Below are 27,821 nucleotides of genomic sequence, written 5' to 3'. Positions count from 1 at the left end.
GAATCTCCAATCTAGTATTTACTAATTCATCTCTGTACGAATCTCCATCCATTTGCACCCAAATTCCGATTGTATCAAAGGAGGTTTCCTTACTTTACTGGCTCCCATGATTCCCGCTCAAAGCCCCTGTGAATTGATTGTGCAATTGAGGACTCCATCAGATCGACATATCTAACAACAAGTGGAGCAAACAGGTCTTGAAGGTGTTTGTGGAATTTTCCATTGCACAAATTATCTAGAATAGATAAATAAAAGTATAGTAAGAAACTACGGTTGGGTAACGAACCACGAAGAGTGGCATTTTATTACACAATAAATACTCTGGCTAACAGGAAGGAAGTAACTGGAGTTTCCCCTAGGAATACTTGACCATCAGTATCCAGGATAAAGACAGCAGAAATCGTTTCTTATTTGGAGCAAACAAACAGCGAACCTTCTCCGTTAGTGCCTGATTTATAGACAGGAAATAGATGACTAGCTCCTGCTAATAAAATGACTATAAATGAAACAGCTTGGCACACATCACTCCCTGGGCAGACTGGGGGACTACTTTTACACTCGAAATCGTTTTTCTCGGAGGAGGGGTCCCAGGACTCATTATGCATGTCTTCAGAAACTAAAAGGGTTTTTAAGGAGGGGTTTCCAACAGGGAAGTCTTTTGTAAGACGGGGGCCTAATGGACCAATGTGGGAAGGATGAGACAGGCAGACTACGATGCGGGATTGTCACAGACTCAGCAGGGCCAAACACTGCTGCTATTGAAGTGAATGGGAATTTCACTGCCGCGCCTTCGAACCTGGCAATATTCTCCTGCGCTTCCCCTTTGTACAAGGCAATGTCAAATCACTCGTTAACGATTCCTTTCCTTTCCATCCACCTGTCTGGGGGCAGGGACTGCAGTTGACTTCGTATTGCCACACGTATATGATGCACATATATAGCACAATAGAAATGCTTAATGAAAATAACAGAAAGTGCCCAACTCTGTGAACAATGTGTTCCTCACCACAGGACCTTATAGAAGTCCCACTCCTGGTCTTCTACCTGGGCATTTATTTTTAGTAAAAAGGATTGGTCTCTGGTCATGTTGAAAAGCACCACTTCCCCGCCCCCCTCTCAAGCAATTGCAATATTAAGCTAATAAAAGGCTATTGGTTTTGAAGTCCCACCCATATCAGTTTTCTGTACAGCATGGAAAGGCTAGAAACATTATTAATAACCCAGCAGATTTTACCCTATTGAAAGAAATGGTCAAAATACAAATACATACAGTCACTACGGAGGAAATCATTTAGAAGCTGAAATAGTGGAAAGCTGTCCCACGTGTCTGGGGGTTGCACCTCTAAAGCAGCATCCATATCCACTGCAAACAGTGACAGGAAGGTTTCCGCATGTTCAACCATTAAGTCTGACCACCAAGCAAAGGCCTTTAAATTTGGTAGAAAAAGAAATAACAAAGAAAAGCATTAGTTCTTTTAAACCACAGCAAATGATATGAGGCCATATAGCTTAGAAGCAAATGTGCATCCCAAGGGAAAACTAGCTTTATTGTAAAGAGAACAGTCCTTTAAAATGCGAGCTACTGCATATACAGTGCAAATCACATAAATGATGCACCTACTCTTTATATTCAGGAATGCCTTGTCGCGTATATTTTTCCGAACTGCACTGTAGAGTAAGCAGTTGAAACAAAGCAAAGAAGGGATGTCTGTTCAGTTTACAATAACTCAGTAAATTCATCTTTAATCATGCTATGTACCAGAGAGGTCTACCAGTTCTTATTCTAAAGTATAGGAATTTGGGAGTTTCTTCACTGTGTTTGTGGGTTTTCTGCTATGTTTTTTCAACAGCTTTCAAAATTTATTTGGGCTTGCTATTACCATTCATCTTGAAAAAGCTTAGAAGCCTATGAATGCAGAGTCTGTCCTAACATGTCTCCAGATCTCAGTTAGAAATATTTCAAGCACCACCAGTAGAAATTAAGACAGCACCTTTCATTTTACAGGGGATAGATATAAAGCTATTTAAATACATTAGTATAATTTAGGGCCACTTACTATGAAATCAGTTTTAGAGCTGTTATATAGACCTGGCAGGAGATCAGGTTAAAAGCCTCCAAATCAAGCCAGGTTTTTACCAGGATTTTTCCATTTGCTGGAGTATTACATATAACACGTGAAAACCAAAAAATACCAGTGAAGTAACTCATTCTCATGCACATGGGTCCTTAAAGTCCACTGTACGGGTTTTCTGAAGTGACATTCACATCACACATGGCTTAGATGTGAATGTGTTTCAAATGCATGCATGCGTGTTTAGTAATCATTTCTGGCTGGGAACATGCAGAATGAGCAGTGTTGTCAACAGGACCGTGTGCAGTAATTTGGGGGTGAGAGGAAACTACTCTGAGATTTAACAACTTTCTCTACCAAGCACTATCCAGGACTTTCCGAGCAAAGGAAACCTACACCATAGGCACCAGACTCAAAAGATGGAATAAAGATGACTGAGAGTTGAAAGACAACTTGGCAATCCAGAAGGTATACTTCAGTCACTTGAAAGGATGAAAAGAAGATACTGGCAGACATAATCAGGCAGAATGGACTTCATTTTTATTTTGCTTGGCAATCAATGAGAGCAGCGCTAATTCTCTTCACTTTTCCTTTTGAGAAGGTTGCAGAAAATTAATGACAAACCCCATTAGAGGGACGGGGGCTGCTTTGTCACCAGACTATCACACTCCAAAGCAGTGTGCCTGGCTGTGGCACAATCCCTTTCGGGCTTTCCAGGTCTATCTCCCTCATACCCAGCTGCCAGGTATGCATGCATAGAGGATTTACCCGTGTGGCAGGGGTGCGGTATGCATGTTTGTGTGTGTAGCATGAAGGTGGTCTGTAATTATATTAAAAAAATAAAGAATGCTATATCAACCCTGCCCTGACCTATAACTCTCTCCTGATCCGTGCGCTGGCCTAAGGGAATGCGTGCCTTGCAGAGCAGTTTTCTTCCCCTCTTGCTCTAGTGAGTGGGAAGGGATGGGAGGTGAGGAGTGGGCCCTCATGAAGCCACTGCTATTGCAATGCTGGTGAGGGTCCTGATTTAGGGTGCAGTTGCACTGCCTCTTGACCTGGTCCAGGGACGATATCGAAGTGTGTTGCTGCTTAGTCAGGAAACAAATGTCTAGCCCAGCACACGCACACAAATCCAACTGTGCTGCCACCTCCCCAAAAAGCTGCTCGCTTGGACACAGGTAGGCTCCCGGAGGGGCAGCCACCACGTTCGGTGCCCCGGGCAGAGACGCAGTCGAACGTCAGGGTGCCAGAGAGCAAGGGTGTGGAGTGTGCTGGTCCCTCTAAACTGGTGCTTGGAGCTGTCGGCCAGCTCACGCCACCCTGGTTACTCCGGACGCCAACCCAGGGTCAGATTTAATGTTGGCCCTAGTCTTTAGCAAGGCATTTGCTGAGAAGCTCTTTTAAAGCTGCTGCCAATGTGAAGTGGCTCCACACAGCTGTTCAATGGCTCATCCTGACTGGGCAGCTACATTAAAAAATAAGCACAAGACGAGGAATATGAAAATGCCGCTTCGATGCGATCTCGCCAATATGATGGGTTGGGCATCGTTCTGATTTTTTTTTTTGAACAGCCAGATCATCTGAAGGGAAGGTGGCAGGAACCCATTCTGCTTTCAGTGTCTGCTCAATTTTTCCTCCCAAAGATGTGAAAAAAATTAAAATAGAAAAAAAAAAAATCAAAGTTATGGTAGTTGACAATATCCCTTTAAAAGATATATATATTTTTATTTTGTTGAACAAGGATGAAAGAGCTGGTTCTTGCATTGACTCATTTCTTCTGGCCATGCCTTCATTTCTTAAGAATCTGCCACACTGTCTCCTTGTCAAGTGATTATTGGGTGTATCTGGTAGCTGAGAATCCTGCTGGTAACTCTATATATGAAGGATGGGCAAAAATCAACATTTTTGGCAGGAGTGAAAGAATGTATTCTCCAACAAATCCCAACATAATTACTTCAGAGTCCTGCAATAAAAACCTGCTTCCATGAAAAAGAAAAAATGTTTGTGTTTTTTTTTTTCCTTAAAGAAATTAACAGGCAAAGCATACGATTACTTTGTAAAAAACAGTCACATATATTTCTGCTGGATTAGCCTCTGACTCATGAGAATTCCCTCTCCCATTTGCAGTAAGGCAGTCATTCCTTGAAATAAGAACAATAGCAGTTCATTACTCAATTTTTTTTTTCCAGATGGTAAAGTTTAATTTTATTTACCATCTACTTACCTGCTTTGATTTCAACATGATCGAAGGAAAATGAAGTTTGCCTTCTGGACAAACACACCTATCACTGAGTATTTTACACACGGGTACACATATATATATGTGTGTCTTCAATAGAGTTGCACGCACACACACATATATATATATACACATACATATACATAGAGAGAGAAGGCAAAGATTAAAAATGCATGAAGTCTTATGACATTTATCATGACTCATCCAGGTGAAAGATAATCCAATTTGGAGCCACCTGATGAGACAAATGACACTTTGGCAAAGACTCAAGCTGTTATATATTACGTAGGCACGCCCATTATAGAAGGCCAGTTTCTTCTGCATGTTTGTCTGGGCTACGTGAAAGCTCGTCTAACACTATGCACCTAGGCAGCTGGTCCAATAAAAGATATCACCCTAAGAAATCCTTGCCTCTCGCATAATAAAAACAAAAGATTTCTCCATGCTAATGCTCTTTAAACTTTTTTTTCCAAATCGTAAAGGTGGTTTCAGTTTAGGTTTACTTGATGGGGTTTGAATGTGTGTTGCATGTATGTGCATACAACAGTGCAATGGGCTCATCTTAATAGGCAAATGGTAACGGTTGCAGCCTTTCTACAATAAGAAATTCAACTTCATTTTCTTTGTGGATAGCCAAAGGAGATATTCAGGTCATACCTATCCAGTCCAGGTATACAGAAAACTCCTTTAAAACCCTGCCTGGAGTAATTAATTCAGAAGGGTAGACTTCAGTTACTTGGAGGTAAGCAGAAAGTCTAGCACTCCCTAAATGCTACCATGAAGGTATTTATGGTGAAGAAGTGATGCTGACACTGTAAGAGGTCACCATTTGTAACATGTTTGGCAAACGACTTCCCAGCAAAAAACATCCTGGAAGTTGCCTCCTTTGAACAAAATGCAGTCATTTTGAAAATTCCTGTAATAGCCCAACCAGATACTGCACGACCACAAGGAAAATTGTGGGGCTGTATTTGTATATGCACCACAAAACTCACATGATTAAACAACTTGCAACCTATTGTCTGGGTGAAATTCACACCTGTGCAGAAGGGGTGCCACTAGCATCCCATTTATACCCTGCAGGCATAAATCAAGTGGTATAGGGACTTTGTGTTGGACTTCTGCAATAGGATAAATGAAAAGTCACCCTTCTGAAATGGGAGCACAAGAAAAACGTGATCCTAGAAATAAAATAGTTGCAAATCTGCTCTCACTAACAAAACCCTTCTGATGCCCAAGCTACAAAGCATGTGTTTTATTTCCATTCTTTTAAGGGTGTTTTCAGTGTAGTGGACAGAAGAGAAGAGAAGTCCATATTAGGCCCTCTTGCACCCCGAAGTTGCCAGTATGAAAATAACCTGGATCTTAAAAATAATTCCTTTCCATGCATCACAGGAAGGTGATGAGTGCAATAAACTATTCGTTCCCCTTAGACAGCCCTGCCACAATTCATAGACATCTTTGCAGCATTCTGAGTTACGCTGGGAGCATCTCAACTCTGTGAAAATAAAGATTATTTCTCTCTTCTCTGGGCTAGAGTCTCTCTCTATATATAAATACTGTATATCCAGTACAATACACATACAAACAAAGTTAGAGGAAGACTAGCATCCTTCTACTCAATCGTTTATTATATAGTCTACTCCACGGTGTACTAGAGATCAGGAAACTACAAAACAACATAGGTTTTACAACAGGCTGAGGAAAGATTCCAGGCAGGTAGGGTTGTGTTGGGATGTAACTGCAGCACTTGTAAAATAGACCCATTGCTACATGCATGGACTGGATACGTATCCCGCATTTCCCCTGCCGTGTTGGGCTTCCAATTCCACAAGCAGTCCATGTGGAGTTGCTGTTACATTCCTCGGATTAAAGTTACAAAGCAAGGATCACCCAGGTAAAATCCCATTAGGAAACATGGCACTAAGAGGGCATGCACGAAATATGACAGGAAGTGACTCATTTCATTCAGTTTAGTCACATACCTCTTTCCCCTGCCAGGATCATCCAAGATTGAATGAACAGTAGAAAAACAGGGAGGAAATTTAAATATGCAGTCAGGAGTTAGTTGGGACTTCTGGATTGTCGTGTATTAGAAATAAGTTAAATTGTACTGTAAATTTAATATACTGTGGAATGATTTTAGGTGATTGTGAAATTACTCATCAAATGTATTAAATGCAATATATAAATATGTGTGTATATATATATATATATAAAAAAATGGGAAGGAAAAGAGAAAATAGTGAATGAATGTAACAAGTTATAAACACTTAAGTGGTAAATCTTAATTTGAAAATGATTAACTTAAAAAAAGAAATTATCACGGTGAGTTGGACTTGTGAAGAGCTGACTGCTGATCCTAAACACTCGCGTGCCCGTAAGCAACTGCGCTCGCTCGAGTAGCTCCACTGAGATCCAGATCTCGTGGCGTCATGTCAGTGGGACCACATCCGTGGGTGCGCTCATGAGCTTAATTCTGTTCAGGGTCAAGCCTTCTGCTCCTGAGGTCCTCACATACACTGGCTTTTGTGATAGCTGGATTTCCCTTGTTTAAAAGTGCTACTGCAACTAGAGTCTCCCTGCGAGGACATTTTGAAGGGCAGAGCCATGTTCATTCTGGGAAGTGCTGCGCAGCCTATACGATCGGGAACGCCGAATGAGTCACTGCAGCCTCAGCAAATATCAGCAGAGAAAACCTGAACAAGCTGAGCAAGGGGCGGCCGACAGAAAAGCCAGCGTGAAAACAGCCTTTTAAAATGTTACCACGTCTAGCAATGCCAAGTAAAAAAACAAAACACATTAAAAACTATTTTAAAATGAAGAAACAAACCCAAGAAAAAGCGTTCTGGACATTTACAATGGCTTCCTCGGCCGCAGCCGTGAAGGGCAAAAAACCGAATGCTGCTTCGGCAACTGCCGGCCAAAAACAGACTCAAGTGGTGATGGCTGGATGTACAACCCTAAGGCTTTGAAATATGTGGCCCTTCTCAAAAGGGGACAGGTGTTAGGGTGTGATTATTTTGGTGAGCAAGACATTTAGCCATGTTTGGCTGTCACCGACGCTCGTGGAAGAATGCACGTCACCGTAAATGAGAGCAGAATCCAACCCACTTTGGCTTTAAAAAGCCCTCTCCAAACAGTTGGTTTTACTCCCCTTTAATTACATTTGAACACTGTCCTTGAATCCGGCCAGACAGCTTGAACAGTGATAAAAAGCACCTCGCTCAGCAACCGTGACGGGAATGGACCCAGCTATTAAAACCAACCAGCTCCTGTTCAGACTATAGGAATATAACAACGCAGAGCACGGTGCTCACCTCTGCATGGTGTTCTTCGTTCTGCTGTAGGACTTCAATTACCAGCTCTGCCAGACGGATTGTATCTTCTAGCTTTTTGGCAGGTGTGACTAACCGGCCTACATTTTCTGTAGTACAAGAACTTGAGTTAAAATGGAGCGCAGGCAGATAGGCTAGCTGTACGGCCAACAGATTTAGTGGTTAAGAAAATCCCGTCATATTTAGTAACTTTAAAAGTCTTTTCATGCAAGTGTTAAATGCTAGTCATTAGTACTGTGCAAACCATAAAGCCACATTCGTTATTATACTCTGAAAACGCAGTGCTCCAGCTCCAAATTTTCAAAACACTGTACAAATTGTTTTACTTTCCATTTGCAATGGTGACGCTTTATTCGTTCATTAAATTGTGCGCGTTAAATTCCCTAGAGACAGCATCTACTTATTATTATATGGCAATATCCATGCCTCTGTTTAGACTGCACTATTATTTATTTGATGGATAAATGTCATTGCCCAAGTTCTGTTTGAAGGCATCTTTTAAAATAAGCTGTTGAATGTAACAGGGAGGCATTAATGCCAATGTGATGCAGGGATGCACTTCAAGATTTTACTGTTTGGAAAGATTTTATTCATTTCAGAGATATACAGGAGGATGCTAGCATTAAAAAGAAGTCAACTTGGTAGAAGCCATTAAAGTGGGGAGCTGCACTGTATAAAATTAAAATTTTGGGCTTGATGTATCAGTGTGCTACTTGTGGATGTAAGACCACTGAAAGTAAAGGAGTTGTGCTGGAGTGAACCAGAAACAACAGAATAACAAATCTGTCCATGTATTTATAAGTATGATTTTCTGGGAAAACAGACATGACTTTAAAGCAGAATTCTCTCCTGACCTGTGAAAGAGTTGAAATACTGCAGGCAAGTGAAGAAAATGGGGAGTTATTTCATCCTACCTTGCGGCTTTCACTAAGCTTTCCAAAAAGACTACAAATAAAAAAAAAAAGATAAATGCATCAGGGCATCTTGCACTGCTGTTATGCATCCATATTTTAAAAGCTATATAGAGTAATAAATTAGCACAGATGGCTTATTTCATTAGAAAGCACATAAATATAGGAAGAATGGCACACTTTAAATACGATTCTGATATGGGCTGAAAGACGCCGGGAGCTGGCCAAGTGCAACGGTGACACGGGTCCTTAGAAACCAACCCTCTTGGGTCGCTCTTCCGGACTGCCGCAGCCTGGACAAGCAGCTCAGGGGTCTAAGCTATAAGGCAAAATGATACTGGATTTGAGCACAGCTATGGAAAAACCAAGGGAAAAGTGCCAACCATGCATGCTTTGTCAGTGCCAACTAGACAAATGATTTAAAACTTAAGCAAATATTAAAAATGAGGGTTATTGACATGGCTTTGTAGAGCTGGAAGACAAGTAAGTCTTCCCTGAGCCAGCAGGTAGGTTAACTTCCACTGAAATTCAGTAGCAGCTGGGCACCTGGCTTCTTCAAGCCCTATTGAAAATTTAACCCTGACTACAGATTGAACGGTTAGCTTGTGCTGCAGCCCCACTTCTTTGATTGAGCTTGGGCTTAAAGCTAAGCACATACTCAAATGCTATGTTGAATCAGGCTCTACAAACAACGATGGGTGAAGCCCCAGCCCTGTTGAAAGCAATGACAGTTGTGACATTGCTTCAATAGGGTCAGGTTTTCACCACTCTCTCAAAATCTTCCCTATTAGACCCGTCTTTGATTACATCCTGAAAGTTGCTGAGCTTTCTGTTAAGTCGTGGCTGAGATTTTCAAAATCGGTAGCTGGAACTCAGGGTACTACATCCACGTCTAGGCACCGGGGCATAGGTCTGCAGCCTGTTTTTTGGCAGCATTGAGTATCTCTGTATCCAACAAGATCCGGGGAGCTGCAGGCGCTTAATCCCTTTGCTTTCATTGACATGCCAAAGCGCTTGTGCAACTGCATTAAATGTTTTGTTGGTTTGGCCCATCAATATGAGCATTGTCCCCCCCACACATCCTCCTGCCTTCTCTTTCAAAATTTGTCTTAAGTGAATACCAAACAGAGGGCCAGTTATTAAGTCCTCTTTCTTTCCATCATTCACTCAAGCTCCTCAACAGAAGCTGAGAACTGCCTCTTCTTTCTTTTGTGCAACAACAGGCTGCTAAAAACTTTCCAGAACATGTTGCCCCCGATTCTACGTCACAGACGTGACTGGGAGTGTTGCCATTGCTTTCAAGGGGAGCAGGATGAGGCCTACACTCGCTCGTGGCAGTGATCTGCTCTCCAACACAACTAAAAGACAAAAGTGTTAATAAGAACAACTGCTCGGAGATGCTGTCTTTAAAGAAAATATTGATGCTTATACAACTTTGGCAGCCAGCAGATGTCAATCTTAATTTTTTTTTTCTTATTTTAAATATTTCCCTGGGTAAGTTACTATACATCAGAATATTCTGTTAAAATAGCTGGAGCACTGACAGTTAAATGAAACGTATACGATATACTTATCAAACATTTCATACACCATCGTTTAAAGCTCATACATATTTATAGTTATCATGCAAAATGTTATGCAACAACAATGTTATTTTGTGCTGACGTTGATATTTGAAAATGTTGCATATGTCAGACATTGCTAGACAAAAAAATGTGGACATTTTGAAATAAATGCTATCTCTAAATTTCTAAAAGCCTACAGATAGTTGCAAAAGCCTCGTGTTAGAAATAGCTTTCTAATATTAAGCTAAACTAGAGTAGCGAGAAACTGCTAAGCTAGTACACTGTTAAATAGAAGAAAGGAAGACTATTACAGTACTTGGTGTTTGTCTAGGCATGCCTTTGCGCATCTGATTTATCATGTTAGGCTGCATTTGAGTGGAGGGTGGTGGCCCAGCCGGTGGCTTAGGCTTGGATGGACGAGCTGTTTGCAAGTGATGGAGAGAGACACCAAAAGTAAAGAGACACGTGACTTTACACACAGTGAGACAAAGATGGAAACTTTGAAAGAAACATAAGCAGAAATGATAAAATACCAATGGAATAAGCTGCTGTTTTTGGCTTATTGGGACTGAAAGGATTACACAATTATGACACCATTTAACAACAAATATTTGGGAAGTCTGCAGATCCTAATGTACTGCACTTTGCAACCAGAACACTTAAAATTCAAAGTGGATGCTAATTGTATTTCATGTAGCCAAGTGCTAAAGGAAGAGTTTAGTATAATCATTTAGTTAACTCTTGTGTTGGAGAAATGTGATATACTATCATTGCTTGAGTCCCCCCCCTCAAAGGAAAGAGCTGTTACCTAAAGCTAGGGTTCCCATGCCTGCTTTAAGATTTCATACTAACATAACAACACAGGAATTAATTGCTTTGCAAATACCAGTTACAGATTTTAGACTTAAACACCACTGTTGGTGAAAGGGAGCTATAAGATATTCTTGCATTCTTTGTGCAATTTAAACATGTAAAAAAATCTGTCACTTAAAAATGTGTGGTTCCTGATTGTTTCCAGCTCATTTAATTATTTTTGACTTGGAATTCTAGTGGCTTTTATATTCTGGGTTGAATCATATATAAGAACTTGCCAGCTCTATCAAATATGTTACTTGCTATTCCAAATGTTAGAATGCGGCAATCAGGACTTGACCCATCTGTCATATAGTTTACAATATCAGCAAAGCAGAAAATCTAAGAAAATAGCCTTTCCTTCTAAACACACACGCATATACCGCCGATCACATATAGCGACTGTGCTGATACTATAGTTCTTATCAACATTTAAGAGCAGCTTTTAATCGCCTGAGTACAGCAGCGTGACTAGTTCTAATAATTGTGTTTGCAAGGAATCTGGCATATTTATCTGGACAGCCTATTGCCAAAAGTCCTTCCCATTTTTCCTTGTGTTTTCTAGGTGAAGAAGAGTTTGGCTTCTGGTTCATACAAAGTGGGTTTCTCATTTTTCTTTTTTGGGATTCTTGTAGTATTATGGAAATGATCAGAGCATAGTAACAATACCCTAGCAAACACTCGCTAAAGAGTAAAAGTTGGATGCATCTCTTAATGTACAGACACACACACATACACATTAAATCATTGCACAGCTGAACAGAGTCAATAAGACAGAACCTAGGTTTAAAAAAATACCGGGCTGTTTTTTTTTCTTCTTTTTTTTGCTTCTAAAAGTTTAAACACATCTATTCATTCATTTCCAGAAATGGCCTGGTCATTATTTGTCAGCTAGCAGAGGGGTCCTCTCCCCAGAACCATTTCTTATATCATTACAGCATAAAGTGACATGTGTTTGGGCAACAATGCTCAAGAAGTCCTTCCTGATTCATACGGTGAACAAGAATATGGGCACACACTATGGCTTAGCCCATGTGCAATGCCCACAGCACATCACTGCCAAGGGCAGTTTGCATCAATCTCCGGGGAAAGGAAGTGGTTCTAACAGGAGATTATTGGACCTTGGGTCCTAATGCAACATCCCCAAACAACTTCATCTATTAGGTTCCCAAACAGGGCGCTCTCATGTGACCAGGGTGTCAAAGAGAGACGATTCCTCAAAAATGGTACCGAGGCCAAGGGAAAAAAATAATCACATCCAGGAGAAGCATGCAGCTTGGCAAGCCCTGCGGGAAGCTGACAGATTTTGCAGCTAGTCATAACCACTGCTATGGCTACAGATGTGGACGCTGCAGTGACCCAGAGGAGAAATGCATTTCAGACTTCCCTGCCGTCTGGGTCCTTGTGCAACCTCCCTTGTTTTCTATTTTTGTGGGGAAGACACCAGTTAGAACAGAAGGATGGGAGAAAAGAGAGGAAAGCTTGCTAATACAGCAGCAGGCCCTACCCTGTGGCTGTTCAGATACACACACAAGGCAGCTTGAAGGACTTTTGTCGGACAGTGGACAGCTGTGGTCTCAATTCAGCCTCCATCTATCTACCCCTAGGGTCTGCGTGGGTTCAGTCAGCTCCACCAAATATAATGCAACACTAACTAGTGTGTCCCATTGCAGCCTTCTCCTGGGGAAAAAAAATAAATCCAGGCCAAATCACAACCAATTTGGGAGAGATTTTGGGGCACGTACGAGGCAGGTTTATGACAATGAGGCCAAACTGCCCACCAAGTCAACCATCAGTTAATGCTTCTGGTCACTTTGATTGTTAAGAGCCAAGTCCTGGCCTCTTATTTAGCGCCTGAATGAACCTGACAACTGTAGTCTTCACCATCGTCTGGGGGGAACAGGGAACAGGTTTCAACTTATCTGTTTCTCTTATCTTTTGGAGCTCTGGAAGAAATCCCATCATCGTGTCTACCCTGGACTGGTCCCTCTGGAGCTGGTACCTCTCCCTGTACCATGTCTAAGACTGGTAGGGACTAGCAGCTAGGTACCACTGTGTACCCAAATCCCATGGAGGGCCCAGGGTGGTAGGCACTGGCAACTCAGAACATGCCAGAAACAACGACTGCTTCAAGCTGAGCATAAAGTGCATTGTTTGCACCCACCTACATTAAAAAACATGGCAGGAAGAGTGGGTAGAGGTGGTCTTTTGCATGTCCTAGCGGCTAGAGCACTCCCTCTGCAATGGGGGGAGCTGGGACTGGTCCTGAGGCCCACAGACTGCTCATGCATTTTGCATTAAAGAGGCATTGGATAAAATATGTAACAGCAAGATGGTGTGGGGAGAAGATGACCACCTTAGGAATCACCAGTCCTTGGGAATTGTCCCGTCTAAATAACTCTCATCATTGACAATGTATAGATAAGGTGAGCTCCAGAGGGCCAAGTTATGGGTTTTTAGTTAAAAACAGTTGAATACTGCTTCAATTAATAAAAGGAATGGGGTGGCAGGACATCATGAGGCTGAAGCAAACATGCAAAAGGGAGTGAGAATTACAGAGGAGTGAGCAAGAATTTATTTCAAGAATTCAGCCTCTTTTTCTGTGCTCACTACCAGCCTGCAGACTGCAATCCCCTTGCCTTTATTTCTTCTTCCCATTTATTTGAAAAATCTTTTTTTTTTAATTTTATGAATTCCCAATGGATTCACAAACTGAAACCGAGCTGCAGATTTCATGAATTGGCGCGTGTGGCTTTCCAGTCTGAGCTCCCTACAAAGCTGGCCGGTGAACCCAGACTGCTCAAACTGAAGCTGGGAAGAGCGGGAGAGAGCCTGACCTGAATTCATTTAACACACATTGAAAACGATGCACTTAATTCACCCGGCTCACACTGGCGCGTAAAAAATGGGGGTGGAGAATGGACTCTGCACTTCCCATGGGCTGGGTCTGACCAGGGTTTTTTCCACCGTCCATCTCTCGCTTGCAGCCTCCAGCATTTAAAGTAGGAAGTTCTAGGTCTGGAGGATGGGGCAGTGAGACCCCCATACCCATTTCCCTTCAATGCCAAGATGCCTCTCTCAAAGCAGATTTGCTCTCCCAAATAGTCAAGCAACTGGATGCTCTTCCCTGCCCCGAGATGGGGCAGGCGGAGTGCGGGGACTGCATCCTGCTGCCAGGGATGCTCCATGCAACGGTTGCCCATCCCACCCCAGTACGGCATGCCTGGGGTTTCAGCTGAGCAGCAGAAGGGGAGCGGAGGGGCTGAGTTAGCATTGCTGCTGCTATGATCATGGCCCAGGGAATCATTGTAGGGGCTGTTACTAATGCCATGGGAAAGAGATAGGTTGGATGGGGATGGTATCTGCTCACCAGAGAAGGGTTTGGGGACTCTGGCAAAGGCTGAACCCTGTCGTGCTTTAGGAGGGGGTGAAGGGAAGAGTAGAAACACTGACACTGCAGCAGACCAAGTAGCCCCTGAGCTGGTTTCTGCTTGCTGCTGAAGCTGCTATATTCAGAAGCTTAAACGTAAAGACATCATTTATGTCCTTGGTCCCTTCTTGTCCAGTCACTGTTAGTTGCTATCCCCACCCACCACTTGCCCCTCTTCTTTGCCGTGCACCGAAGACAACAAACCTTTGGTGAAGACTGAACCCTTTTCATAGCCTCAGTGTAAATGAGACCCATGTCACACCTGTGGCATTTCTGGATGACAATGCGTTGCATTTCACACACCCTGGCCTGCCGGGGCACTGCTCTACCGCCGTCATTCTGTCCTAAAGGAACAGTGGATTCCCGGTTTCCATAAGGAGACAGAGCACAACCCTATTTTAGGGTTTTGTATGCCTTCATCTGAGTGCTAGCAATTTTTGCTTGATTAATAAGCACAAATTATTCATTTTTAATTGCTTTAGCATATTTGTCTGTTGAATGTTCTATTTAAAAACCACGTTTTTAAGAGAACACAAGGGGCTAAGAGCTCTTCAGGAAAGATGGGGAATTAGATGGGGAGATATCTGTGGGTGTCTTGTTTTCAGCGTTGTATTTTTAGTCTCACTGCGATTGCAATACAATTGAGAGCAGTCACATTTTACATTTGACTTGAGGAAAAGCAAGCCAACGCTTCGTTTCTTGATTTTAAGACCAAATCCTGCTTACCTGACAAGCCAAACTCCCTTAAAGAAACCAGTACAAACAAAGGGTGGTTTAAGGGAGCAACGCAAGTAGGATTAGGGTTTTTGTGGTCTTTCACTGCGTTCAGGCAACACAGAAGCTGGTTTTATTCGCAACTAAATAGCGCCCTTTGAAAGGTAGCACTTATTTCCCAAATGCAAAATAGGTGGTATATCTGCCTCTGGTCTGAAAAACAATGATGCTCTATGTCCTTAATTGTACTGACACACTAGGATCTAAGGTAATTATTGGGGATGAATGGGCCCACAGATACAACATGATTTGTTTTGTTTTTGTGCCTATATTTGGGCAAAGAGCAAAACCTGTACATTTTGTAATGGATGTTGCTTTCTTATTAGGACCTGAAGTTAACACCACGGTGACGAAACAAGGTGCCGGGCTAGATTTGGCTGTCCATGCAAGATACACCTGTGGAAACCAAAACAGGAGCTGGCCTAAGACTTTGCATCTCTTTCTAAACTAATTCCTTTTCTGGAAATTATTCTGAAATCAATGTTATCCTTTCAGGGGGAACGAGAAAACAACCGTCAAAATTATTTCGGAAAAAGAAACTAATGGTTGACATGTCAAGAACTGTCAAACCATTAACCCTGATATGTAAGAGTCATGAAAAAAGTGACACCAGTCCAGCAGCACTACCGAAAAGAATTGGAGTGGAAAGGTCTGAGTCCTGCCCCGGCTTCGTTACAAGTCACCACAGGTTACGAACAAAAGACAAACACAACTTTTGTCTGACTGGGTGTTGTTAGTTACACATTAACAAAAAACCATTCTTCCCAGGAGGGCATCAAACAGAAGATGTGAAAAACAAAAATGAACATTAGTTGAGTCATAAAGGTGCTCATTCAGTGTTCAAATGGCAGGCCAAATCATCTGGACTTTTCTGCGTCAAAAAGTAGTTTTAGTTCCTTTGGAAAACAGGAAACTTTTTCTTCTATCGGGATAGATGTCTATTCACTGAAAACCTGTCTCCTCATCACGGTGTCCTTTCACTATAAATGAGCTCTGCTCTATACTCTACCCTGAGGCACGCGTAAAAGAGATTATGTATGTCGAGACAGCACAAATTAACTCCTTAAGTATTATGGCAACTCCGTTTTCAGTCTATAGGAGTACATATCTTAAGGAGCTATGAAAGAAAACAAAGATATATATATATATAACTCAACAGTCCTAGCAATTTATAATGCATATACAATTGTTCACCTGCATCCTTTTGATTCTCTATATGAAAGAGAGAGAGCGACAAGGAGAGAAGAGAGAGAAACAAGAACAGATATGCAGGATTAATGAGCAAGTGGACCAAAATGCCCTGCAGTTATGCGTGATATATGACATTTGAAAAGGAAAAAAAAAAGTTGCCCCCTTCACTCCCACCACCCAGAAGCATGGCATCACCAAAACGGCTCCTTTCACAGGGGTGAAAGAAAATGCTGCACGAATAGAAAATTAGTGAACTCAGTGAGCTAAGCTCTGGGAACATACGACCGCTAAGTTTGCATGTCCCAGCCAGAGCTTGGTGTAAAAGAATAAATAAAAAAATCTGGAGAGAGAACAAATAAAAGCATTTCTGCTTGAGAGAGAACAGACGGAAGACATGTAAGATCTGATGTACAGAGAAAGGACAGCTTTATATGATCTTATATACAGGAGCATTTCAAGATCGTATATACTGGAAAAGGGATGCCTTTTTCCAAATGTCCTTTATCTGACCTCTAGCTCATTGTTTCCCAGTGTAGCTGCTACCTTTTGATTGTGTACCAGTGACAAGCACTTTACAAATTGGGGTTACACAGAAGCAAAGTAAAAATGCATTCAGGTCACAGACATAAAGAATAAACTGAAAAAACTTACAGACAATCGGAGTTCATCACAAACAAATGGCTTAATTGCCTAACCTGTTTTAGGCTGATAAAAAGTGACTGGACTTCTCACACTGGGTTTCACAGACAGAAGCAACAGACAAGCCAATGCTAAAAGACTTGAAGCAAGGAAAGTGAGTTGGTTTGGATCTGGATTTTCTTGGAGTAATGAAAACAGAAAGAGTGAAGACAGCATGGAGAGGAGGGTGGTAGGTACTCACGAATGGTTAAATCCATCACTTGAGAGGCCAAGCAGAAGACAGGATGCTCATACATTTCTCTCTTTTTCCCTATAAAAGAGGATTTGGGCATGCAAGAGGCTTAGGTCAGAGGTAAAGAGGTTATAGGTCAGAGGAAAACTTTATATTAGCTTAAGAGGAAAATAGCTGTAGAGTATTTTGGGGTACACATAGGATAAAAGGAAAAAAAAAAAGGAGAGCTTTAAAATTGGAGATCTATTGGATTAACCATTCAGCATGCCCATGAGTCACAGAAGAGGTTGTGACCATGATTGTAGAGGTTTATTCTGGATTGTTTGCAAGAATATAATGATCCAAACATCATGAATAGAAGGAAGTAGAATTCCATTGAATTAAGGCTCCGAGATACTAAGGGTTTTGGCCTTCAGTATCTAAGGCTTTTGCAGGTATTTCTTCATAAACATAGCCTCAAGCAGTTCTGCTGCTAATATTTCCTCCTGCGCCGCCAGGAATTTCTGAAATGCTCAGATGGCCAAGTTTAAACCGTTTTGGTTTCAAAATCGCATGCTGCGTAGACAAAGGCATCTCATGGAGGCAACTCTTTTGGAAGCGAACTGGTTTGTACCTTGTCGTGGACTATGCTCATGAAAGAAAACCTGATGCATGCAGCTGGCGGATGTTGGGTTGTTTGGAGTAACAATCCCAGCATGCTTTGAAATTGGTGTCACAACCACTTTTATAGCGGCAACATAGAAAAGTGGCTGTGGCCAATCACGAATAAGGGAGGAGAGAAGCAGAAGAGAGCAAGTAGTGTGGAATGAAGAATTTCTCTGAAAAGGTAGCTGGAAAAAAAAAGTTTGTTGCTTCAAAGTATCCCCAGACCTAAAAGTCACAGTGCAAAAAGGAGGGCAGATAATTAACACAACCAAGAAGAATTGAGGCACAAAAGGAAAGTACACACTAACTGTTCTACTTTGGAAATGAATGCATTTTTACTTACAGATCATAAAGTTTGTTTTTTGCATAGATTTATCTGAAAGAAGAGAGCAAATCTTACCAACGGGTTAGGGATATTTGCACAGAGACCTAGGGAAGCCAGCATTTGGTAGCAGCAGCCATCAAAACAAAAGTTGTTTTCACTCCGAGTCCTTCTCCGTCCTTGTCAAGTATATTTAAACATTGCATTTTACAGAAAACACCAATTAAAATATCCTGTGAAGTTGAGTGCTTCGATAAATTGCCTGATAATACAGTGCTTATTAAACCTCCATTCCTTCTCTATTTTTGTCACTCATTACCAAGTCAAGAGTTGATAAACATCCTTTTAGTGCCCAATTCTTAAGTGTTTCTCACTGGATGCATAACAACGAATTCATTACCACTGGTACACAATTTGCATCGTCAGACAGAAAAAAATAGAAAAAGAGAGGACATGTCATGTACAGCACCTGGACAATTTGATGCGTTATAACCCAGTTCCTCATATAAGCAAGAACCAGGAGCAAATCATATAGGGATTTCTTCACTTTCTGTAATATCTGAGAGACATACAACATGGATCTAGCTTTAGGAAAGCCTCTTAAATCTCACACAACACCACCGCAGAACATACACTTCATTGTGAGCAGAGTTCTCAGTTATCGGCACAGAAGAAGTTGTTCAGGAATTTCAGATTGTTGAATAGCAGCCAACAAGGTAACAATGAAAAGTGATTAACATGTAATCATCTATTGAATTATAGCGCTCCAACAAACAATATATCCTCTGGCAAGTTTTAAAATGTCTTTTTGATGGCTACATGTGTCTCTGGTCACCAGTTATTATTCCCCCATAACTTAAAAGGTCAGTAATATCAGCGACGTTGGATTTAGAGTGACAAGAATGAAATCTGATGCAAGTATGGGACCAACGATCAATGACTTCCACTAGGCACAAAGGAAAGGCAATGAAACACTATCCAGCAAAAGACATTTTAAGTTTTCTACAACCCAATAAGCAGAGAGAAAGCTTTTTTTTGTTTGTTTTTGAGTCTTGTATTTCGATTGTTCCCTGCACTCCAATGTCACAAGCAATTAGTTGCATTTTACTTTCCAGCTATGAAGATGACATCCCATGTATTTCTTAATTTGTTTTTTAAAACGATGACACGCGTATGAATGCTGTACCACTGGCCAAATGCACTAACAATCAAATGAAGCTGGGAGTCTGTTAACTGTTTCATCTCTTTTTCCCCCCCCAGAAAAAGAAGTATTTTACCCAGCCTCTACTCTCCATCGCTTTTAAACAAATCAACACTGCAAGAATGCTCCATAGCCAATTCTGTTTTCTGTTCAAGTGGAAAAAAGTATTTAATTTTTTTTTTAAAACAGCTGCCAGCCATAGTCCCCACCTAGAAACACTGCAAAATTGTAATGTCACAAAGAAATTGCCTTACCTTCAATTTTGGCATACTCTGATAGTCGAGTATAGTTGACTAAAGCTGCCTGCTCCAAGCATCTACGGATGACTGTTTTTACCTCCTCTTGAGGAACTGGAGTAACTATGTCTTTCATAAGGACCTTGACATAAGAAAAACTGATTTGTTGTGGCATCAGGCATTCACATAATTGATCACTGTGGATTTTTTGTATGCTCAACAAATTCATGCATTTCCACTGCTCACGCAGCCTGGCTGCTGGTCCCTGACTACAGGGCTCGATCTTGTGGTTCAGATGGTAGGAACTCTGGCTTTTGGGTCCAGAAGTGGCCGATTCTGGCCCCACAGACGATGCAGTCCAAGTGCTTTATTGCAGATGGGAAGCTTTTTTGGAACCATTTAACATAACGCTTAAAAAGACTGACTCTACCTCGTTATGCCAGTATTAGAGCAGCATGACCCCGAGTCCATAGACTATCATGTCCAAAGGAAAAAAAGTGGTTTTGTGAAAGGGAAAATTAGGTTCATAACATTCAAAATTCTCCATCAGCTGCTCTCATTCATATAATTGCAACATCAACCAATTGACATAATTAATAATGCAGCATTAGCTAGTCCGACCTGTGCATATGCGCATACCTTAAGGCCACGGAAACTCTCCTGCATGGGGGACTGTGTATGCCTACAGGATTTTAAAACAGCCTTGTTATTCTTATGCTTACCCTTTCCAGTAGCGAGAGGGTAGCTTTTAATGCACCTTCTGGTCTGCCAAATGGAAAGCAATACCTAGAAAAACATATGATTTGAAAGATTAGTTGGGTGCTCGGGGCTTACTGGCTCAGATGTGCCAGTAAGCTGAATGGTGACACAATCAGAAAGACGCTCTCTGAAATGGGACAGGTGGGCCCTCTGCTCCTGCCTGACAGAGTGAGACCCTCCGCTCCTTGGCTCAGGGCCTGGTGCTTGAATCAGATTAGGTCCCTCACTCTTTGGTAGAAACTCTCAGAAACTGTCCGTGTGCCCCGATCTGCAGTCTGAAGGATGGAGCCCGAGGCTCCCGTCAGCGGGGAAATGAAATGACGGGTGACTGGTAAGAGTAGGTAGTCTTCCAGCTCATTAGATCTGGCTGTCAGCTGGGAGAGGGAGAGTGTCTAGCTCTACCAGGAAGGGGTTAAATACCATTTCATTGCAATAAAAGGGAAAAGGGGCTCCCAAAAAAGGACGGGATAAGTGACTTCAAGCTGGGAAACTACTGATCCCATCATAATCTCGGGCCATAACTAATTGCTTGAACTAACTACTTTATTTTTGAAAGTGGCATTTGATTTTCATGAAGCTTTATGTCAGCCCTCATCTGGAGAATTGGGGATGACCACTGCACGAAAAGGCCCCTTTGTCAGAGGGGATCTTATCACCTATAAAGGCGGGTGGTATCTGTTGTTCCCATAATTATACCATCCCTGGGGGCAAGAAAAACAATAACTGTCTGTCTTTACATTTGGGGGAGGTGGGGAAAGACTGCTATTAAGCAGAAGGGGATGGATGGGAAAGGGCAAGAAATAAGACGCAGGGTGTTTCAGTATTGCATTAAAATTATTGGTCTGGTCTGAGTCCTCACCATATCTGAGGCCCATGTGGGCAAGACATGCTGAAATACCTCAAAGGACTGCAACTTCTGCTAATCAGCTGCAAACACATTTGTGCCTTCTGCAGCATCCACAACATGCTCAGTTGTTTGACACTGTGCATGCTGCTTTTGCAGAGAGATAAGAAGTTGCTGCCTTGGAAATTTAGTTTCTAAGATGCCGTGTCTGTGGGACAGAAACTAGAGGAAATGCACCCTCCTTTGCTATAAGCTGTAAGCTTGTCTTTACCTAAAATGCGTGATTTGATTCTCCAGGAGTAAACGGAGCCTTTCCTTGATTTCTTCAAAACGCTCCTTCTCGTCTACCGTTACGGTTCCTATTCCATCAGGCCTGAAGGAAAAATGCCATGAATGACCCAAATGCCACCCCATGACCCCGGTAAGTCATCTGTACAGCAAACAAGATACTGCATTTTCTGGAAACGGGGATCATCGACTATTAGAACCAGAATATAATGGACATGCTAGGGGAGGGAGCACTTTGTAGCATGTATGCTTTTCAATAGCAAAATCATTGCTTTTCTGCACATTGCAGAAAATAAAACAAAACAACGTGGTTCTTTCTTAAATATGCATGTACGGTACTGACTACAATGGAAACTTTCACTCAGCGGAGACTGCAGGATCAGACCCACTGCTCCATTAAATGGACAAATAATTTCCATAGAAAAAAAAGGCTCTGCAACATTATCAAAGCAAAAAGGGATTCACAGTAAAAACCCCCACAAACCACACTGATATTAAACTCACAGATAATAAGCACATTCATTTCCTTCCCGTAAAAGGAGGGAGCAGTTAGTCTCGCATACAGAAATGTGTCTAAATATCAGCTTGCATTTAAGAGCAAAATCTCTTTTTCAGTAATGTAACACATTACAGTACTAAGCAATTAATGATTTAATCGGCTCCTGGATGAATAATTGCCAGGTGCTCTTCTTTCATCAGTGCACAGGACTGTATTATGAACGAGGCTGCCAGGCACAGCTCCCGTGGGGTATTTTGCATCTTCCTCCGAGCACAGTGTGCAAACAAACATTTCCTGCCCTGCTTTTCTTGTGGAGCAGTTAGGGGATGTGGACAGTCCCCGTGCCGATTGCTTCCTCTCCTTGTCTCGAAGCCCTCGTTACTCTGCTGATTTAAACAAACTCTGGATTTATACCTACGTGAAGGCAGATACCGGCTGCCCCCGCCCCCTGCTGCTTCCTCCTCCCCCCGTTAAAATATACTCCACGTTATAATCCACGGCGAGTGTAGAGGGCTAGTCTAAACCATCCACCAAAGAAATCAGGAGCCTAGACAATCAACATCACTGCTCTCTATTATTGACAAGAAAAGTGTAGGGATTGATGTATGACTGTGTACCCTACACCGGCACAGTCTCTTTTCAGGCAAGGGAAGAAGTCTTAAAACTGAACAAATGTGCTTACTAAAAGGCCTCCTCCAGTGTTCAGCTTAAGCTGTGTAAATCCTTAGTACTAGACTGGTTCGTTTATACAAATGACTTGGCAAGGGATTACAAAGCTTCTAATGAACCTCCTGTCAGGGGTTAATTGGTTAGCTTTATTTTCCTTTTAAAGAATCAAAAGGCCCTAAACTAAAAAAAAAACAACAAAAAACCCCCCAACCTTCTAAAAATGAAAAAAACCCCATACAATCTGTACAGTCATCTCTTATTGACCTTACATGCAGAAAGCTCTTAATATGACAAATATTAGCTCTGATGTTACAATACAGGTAGAAATGTATTTCTTAAAAACACAAGCAGAGATCCTAACAAAATCGCAATGGACTTTTCATTGCCTTCCTCTAAGTGCTAACCAGAAATTAAATAACACAAGTTAAGCCCAGAACAGAGAGGCCCAAATTTTACAATGGATGCATTTAAATTTAAATCAGCCTTTCCATTAGAAACTCCTATTTGCCTATTTATTTCCCTATGTCAGCTGCAAATAAAAATGAATTTAAGTTGAATTTAGGCAATATCATCTCAGCTGGGGAACAGATTTTTTTTTTTTAAAATAATTTTGGAAATATAAATTTGGTCTCATTAGTACCTAATTAGGTCTAGTTATTCTGAAGAAGCAGGAAAGCCATGAGAAACTAATTAGATCTGGAATTTAAAAAATAGCAGCTGAAGATGCTCCGTGCATTTTGACTTCCCCGTGGTTAGCATGCAGGCTGCGTGCACGCGCCGGCCCTCAGGTATGCACGGGAGCCCTTCTGGGCACCTGGGGGAATCCAGTTTGCTTGCAACGGGAGCAGCATGTTTTTCAAGATGCTCCTTGCTGAACGCTGCCTAGCAAAAGGGCAGTTTCAAGTTTGGCTTTGACTTTTGGCCACTCCAATGTTCTCAACAGCTCCCGGGAAATCGTTATGGTAGGAACAGCAGAAAATGAGGCTGAAAGCACTTGCCACCATTTTCTAGCGGGCTGGAAAAGTTAAGGAAGTGTAGTGACCGCAGGTTGGGTCAATAAACCCTCAAGTGACAGAGATTTACTTAAAGGTCATGCAAGATGTCAGGTGAGCCTAAATGCAGGCTTGTTTTCCAAGCAGTGACACATGTGGCAAGAGCCAGCTCAGCTAGGTAGGGCTCTTTCTTTCTCAAAATGTTTGACAAAATTCAAGCCCACTACAGGTGATGGGACTGGCACGTATGCCAAGAGCCAGCTCAACTAGGTAGGACCCTTTCTTTTTTAAAATGTCCAAAAAAAATCTTTTGGTTCAAATCTAGTTTTATTCTTCAATTATAAAGTTTATTTAAACAATATGGCTGTCTGCCTGCAGAGGGCATGGCTTTCAGCACTCCAGCCCATTTTCTACTGACTTCAGAGGGAGCAGATCTGGGCCCATGGCATTTGCCCAGGTCAATCCAAAACTCATGCATGCAAAGGAAGGCTTTCCACTGACTACAGCGGGCTTGCATGTGGATGCATCAGGCCATTTAGCACCGATTCCAGCCTCTTGCAATGCCCTGGCACAGCAGCATCCTGCAAGTTTGAGGTAGCAGGCTGCATTTTCTGTGCTTTGGCAGTTTTCATTTGAAAGGATGGCCCAAATGAAAACTCCAGATGGGTCTGCGAGCAGCCCTGTGCTTTTCTAGTTCAGAGTTAATATCCTTGAGCTTATCCAGATTAAGATATAATGCCTTAACCGACTGCATTGAGATATAAACCTACCCACCTAGCTGCAAGAAGAGAAAGCCTTTTTAAAAATAGCATCCACCACACTTTGTTTGCACTAAAATATTAGGCCTTGCATTTTTGTCATGCCTTTTTGGAAGCCAGGGTGCCAACCATGGGCATTTTAACCCAAGTGCAAGGTTTCCTTCTGCACAGTGCCTTGCGCTGCAGAATGGCATGCTATAAACTACCACTCGCTCCTGTATATCATGCTGCTGCAAACTTGAGACAATCTACAGGTCAACTGTAGCCATTTTTGGAGCGGCACGGATGTCTGGAAGGGCCTGCCAACTGCGAGCCATCACAACTGCAAGGACTTCCTTTCTCAAACAGCTGTGGACTATATTACATCTGACATGATGAGCATCTCTTGAATCTACCTTTCAAATTTTCGGCAAACCATTTTCTCACTGTCCTTCACAAAGTTGACATTTTCGGCAGCATGATAGGAAAGATGTCATGTCGGCTGCTTTTCAAGTTGTTGTCACAGTGGTTAGCACCAGTTCTGTCATCTTTACTCTCCTCACAATCTCCCATCTTGAGCCATGTCACAAATAATAATACTTGCAATGTTTTTGTCAAATTTCAAATACTATCACCCAGCTGCACATCTTCAGATTTACTAGTTATGTTAATTTTTGTTGCTCATCTCCCCAGAAGCTGAAGCATTAGGAACTCATTAATTAGTGACAAATGCAGGGATATAGATAGAACTATATAAACAGCACCAAAAGCCTTGCACTCAATTTATTAACTTGATTTTTTAAAACCTAATTAAACACAAATCATTAAAGTCAAATGCATCTTAAAAACTGAATCATTTGGAGGAAGCATATTTATTTTTCTTTCGGCAAAGGGCAAGAAAGGTTATATAAGCTAGCCTTGCTATAATTTCATACTCATTTGTGTCCTAGACAATTCCAATACACAGCTGATGGTTTGTAAAGACATCCTCAAGAGAAGGTCAAGCCTCATAAATTAATTTATTTTTCCAGCTGGTACTAGTTATTTTTATTCAACAAAGGTTTCCTGTCAACTTTAAATTTGATATTTATTTTACATATAGAATCACAGCTTTCTGCAGCTAGTAAAATTTCTGCAGTTATGTCTAGCTACCACGCAACGATAGAAAATGAACGTGCACACACAGAGGGCATGTATGTTATAGCGGTCTGGACAACGATAAGGAATTGGAGACGACAAATTGTGAAAGAGGTATTGCACCCGTATTTGTTTTAAATAAAAACCTATATGTAGATGTTTAGAGATCCATGCAGTCAGCACACGGTGCCCATGTCTCTCTCTTTGGATTAATGTCAACATACAACAACACGAATGCCTCAGATCTGAATGATAACAGATCTTTTTTTACCAATACTCTATTCATCCTGTCTCTGAAAGTATGGCATACATAGCGAAACGGATATTAATATGTATATTAAAACAAGCCCCAAATGGCACCTTTTTAGAAAAGACTTTCTGTCATAGGCTTACAGTACAGCCTACACATATGTCTGCTTTCACTATAAATATTTAACATGAAAACTTTTAGTTATTTGTCATCTGCCTATGTCCAGTTTTATATGTTGGACCTTGAACTTTAAAGTTTCAAAACAATTTTGTAAAAAAGGAAATTGCAAAATTAAACATTTTTCCCTCTCTTAAAAAGTAAATTTTGCTTCTGCTTTTAGTTTAGACTGTTTGTGAAAAACCACGGGGTTAATTATAAATTATAATTAGGACCTGTGATCCTAAGGCCAATGCTTCATTCCATAAGCCATACCTCCCCCACCATGCCCTTTTCTAATTATACCCCGTATGCCTCCAGGGCTGGTTTTGCTGCTAAAACAAATATATCAAAATGATTTTTTAACAAAGACTAATACATGAAGCAATAGCATGCATTTGTATGCAATTATACATCTACAGTATAGCTCCTTTGGGTTAATCTCTTTGACATTAGCCTGTTTGAAACACTGAAGTCACTTAGAAAAGAAAAGACATTGTCTTTTACACCTTTTGGGTTGAACGAGTCTATGCTGTATCACTGGGGAAATTCTTCTCTACAAACAGGGAATAAACCTCTGCATGTGCTACACCCACCGACACACAGAGCAGACCTGATAAAAGAAACCATGTCAAAAATCAATGCCAAAAGACTGATTTTAACTAACAAAAGACAACTCAACGATAAAGCAGTCGCTCTCTCCAGCTCCCTGCCTTTTACAGCCAGGCACAGCTCACGGGATACAGTTAATATCACTGACGATGGTAAGGCATTAACCCCCAAAAGGGAGGTCTGCAAGCAACCCTGCTAGCTTTGCTGGGACTTGCACCCGGATTCCTTGAAAGGACTGGCCAGATTTGCCTGAGTCTTGTGAATCTACGTGATGCACTACACGCTGTTTAAAAAGCCGATTTTCCTTTGGGATTTTCTTCTCTCCATCTTTTCTGAGTGGGATTTTAAAAATAGCCCCAGTGCCTACCCTTCATTCATGACACTAGGCAGCATTAAGAAAGAGAACTGCTTTGCTGCTATAACTTTTGCTTGATTTTCACTTCTAATTTCACCTCGTGCTGTGGTGCTTTGTGATCTGATTCAAGGCTCATTGCTTTAGAAGTGCAATATGCATCCTTGATGTACCATGGCTGGAACGAATGGATGCCGAACACTGACACCCGAAACCCATTGTAACGAAGCATGTCAGTAGTTAATGCAAAGCACTTTAGCTGAGGCTCACAGACACCGCTCATCATCTCAGCCAATATAACAGCTTGTATTGTGAAGAAGTCAAGAGCGTGTCCGCAGCAGCGTGAGTGCATACCTATCGTGCATCTGGTTAGTATTTGGAGCTGTGATATAACGAGGACTACTGGACTACACGTCGCACGGCTTTGTTAACCCATGACTTTCTGTTAAAATGCATCAACATGATATTATGGAAATATTAATCCAAGAATAACTTTAGACTCCAGGAGAGCATCTTGAGATATTAGGAACATGTAGAACTGGCCAAAAGTTTATGAAATTTCTATTGCATTTTAATTTGTTTTTTTGTTTTTTTCCAATTACAAAAACATTTTTTCTCCATTTTAATCTAGCCCTTGCAAAGTCTTGCCATTGAGCAAGACCAGTCAAATAGTTTATTAGAATATAATTAAGAAATCTCTAAAACTATTACAGACATATTTAATGATGCATGGTCCAGAGATTTTTTTTCAAGCAGTCATATTTTTCCTGATCTTACAACTGCAAATTAAATAATTGCAAGGGGTGCCAATTTTGTTTTCTCCCTGAAAGTAAATGTAATGTTTCTGAAAATAAACTGAATCTAGAGCAGGAAATGCAC

General features: G+C 41.5%; 1 protein-coding gene across 11 annotated transcripts in view; it reads right to left on the bottom strand.

Annotated features, from left to right (window-relative positions):
- CADPS (calcium dependent secretion activator) overlaps nt 1–27,821 on the bottom strand; it is a 248,776-nt gene that overhangs the window by 56,879 nt on the left and 164,076 nt on the right. For 3 of the 11 annotated variants that reach the window (XM_090022840.1, XM_090022832.1, XM_090022836.1), the window contains 8 exons: nt 21,522–21,623; nt 20,370–20,433; nt 19,666–19,789; nt 17,253–17,321; nt 16,376–16,393; nt 7,632–7,738; nt 1,271–1,427; nt 94–235 (listed from right to left, as the gene is read on the bottom strand). In XM_090022840.1, coding sequence (XP_089878966.1) covers nt 94–235; nt 1,271–1,427; nt 7,632–7,738; nt 16,376–16,393; nt 17,253–17,321; nt 19,666–19,789; nt 20,370–20,433; nt 21,522–21,623 — 783 coding nt within the window. Of the gene's footprint in view, nt 1–93; nt 236–1,270; nt 1,428–7,631; nt 7,739–10,441; nt 10,547–16,375; nt 16,394–17,252; nt 17,322–19,665; nt 19,790–20,369; nt 20,434–21,521; nt 21,624–27,821 lie in introns of all 11 variants that reach the window. The other 8 variants (XM_090022835.1, XM_090022830.1, XM_090022837.1 and 5 more) reach the window with 4 other exon arrangements.

Source organism: Crocodylus siamensis, chromosome 11 (genome assembly GCF_052110815.1).
Source record: "Crocodylus siamensis isolate JL-2025a chromosome 11, ASM5211081v1, whole genome shotgun sequence".
NCBI lineage: Eukaryota > Metazoa > Chordata > Crocodylia > Crocodylidae > Crocodylus > Crocodylus siamensis.
This window is presented reverse-complemented; position numbering and strand designations above follow the sequence as displayed.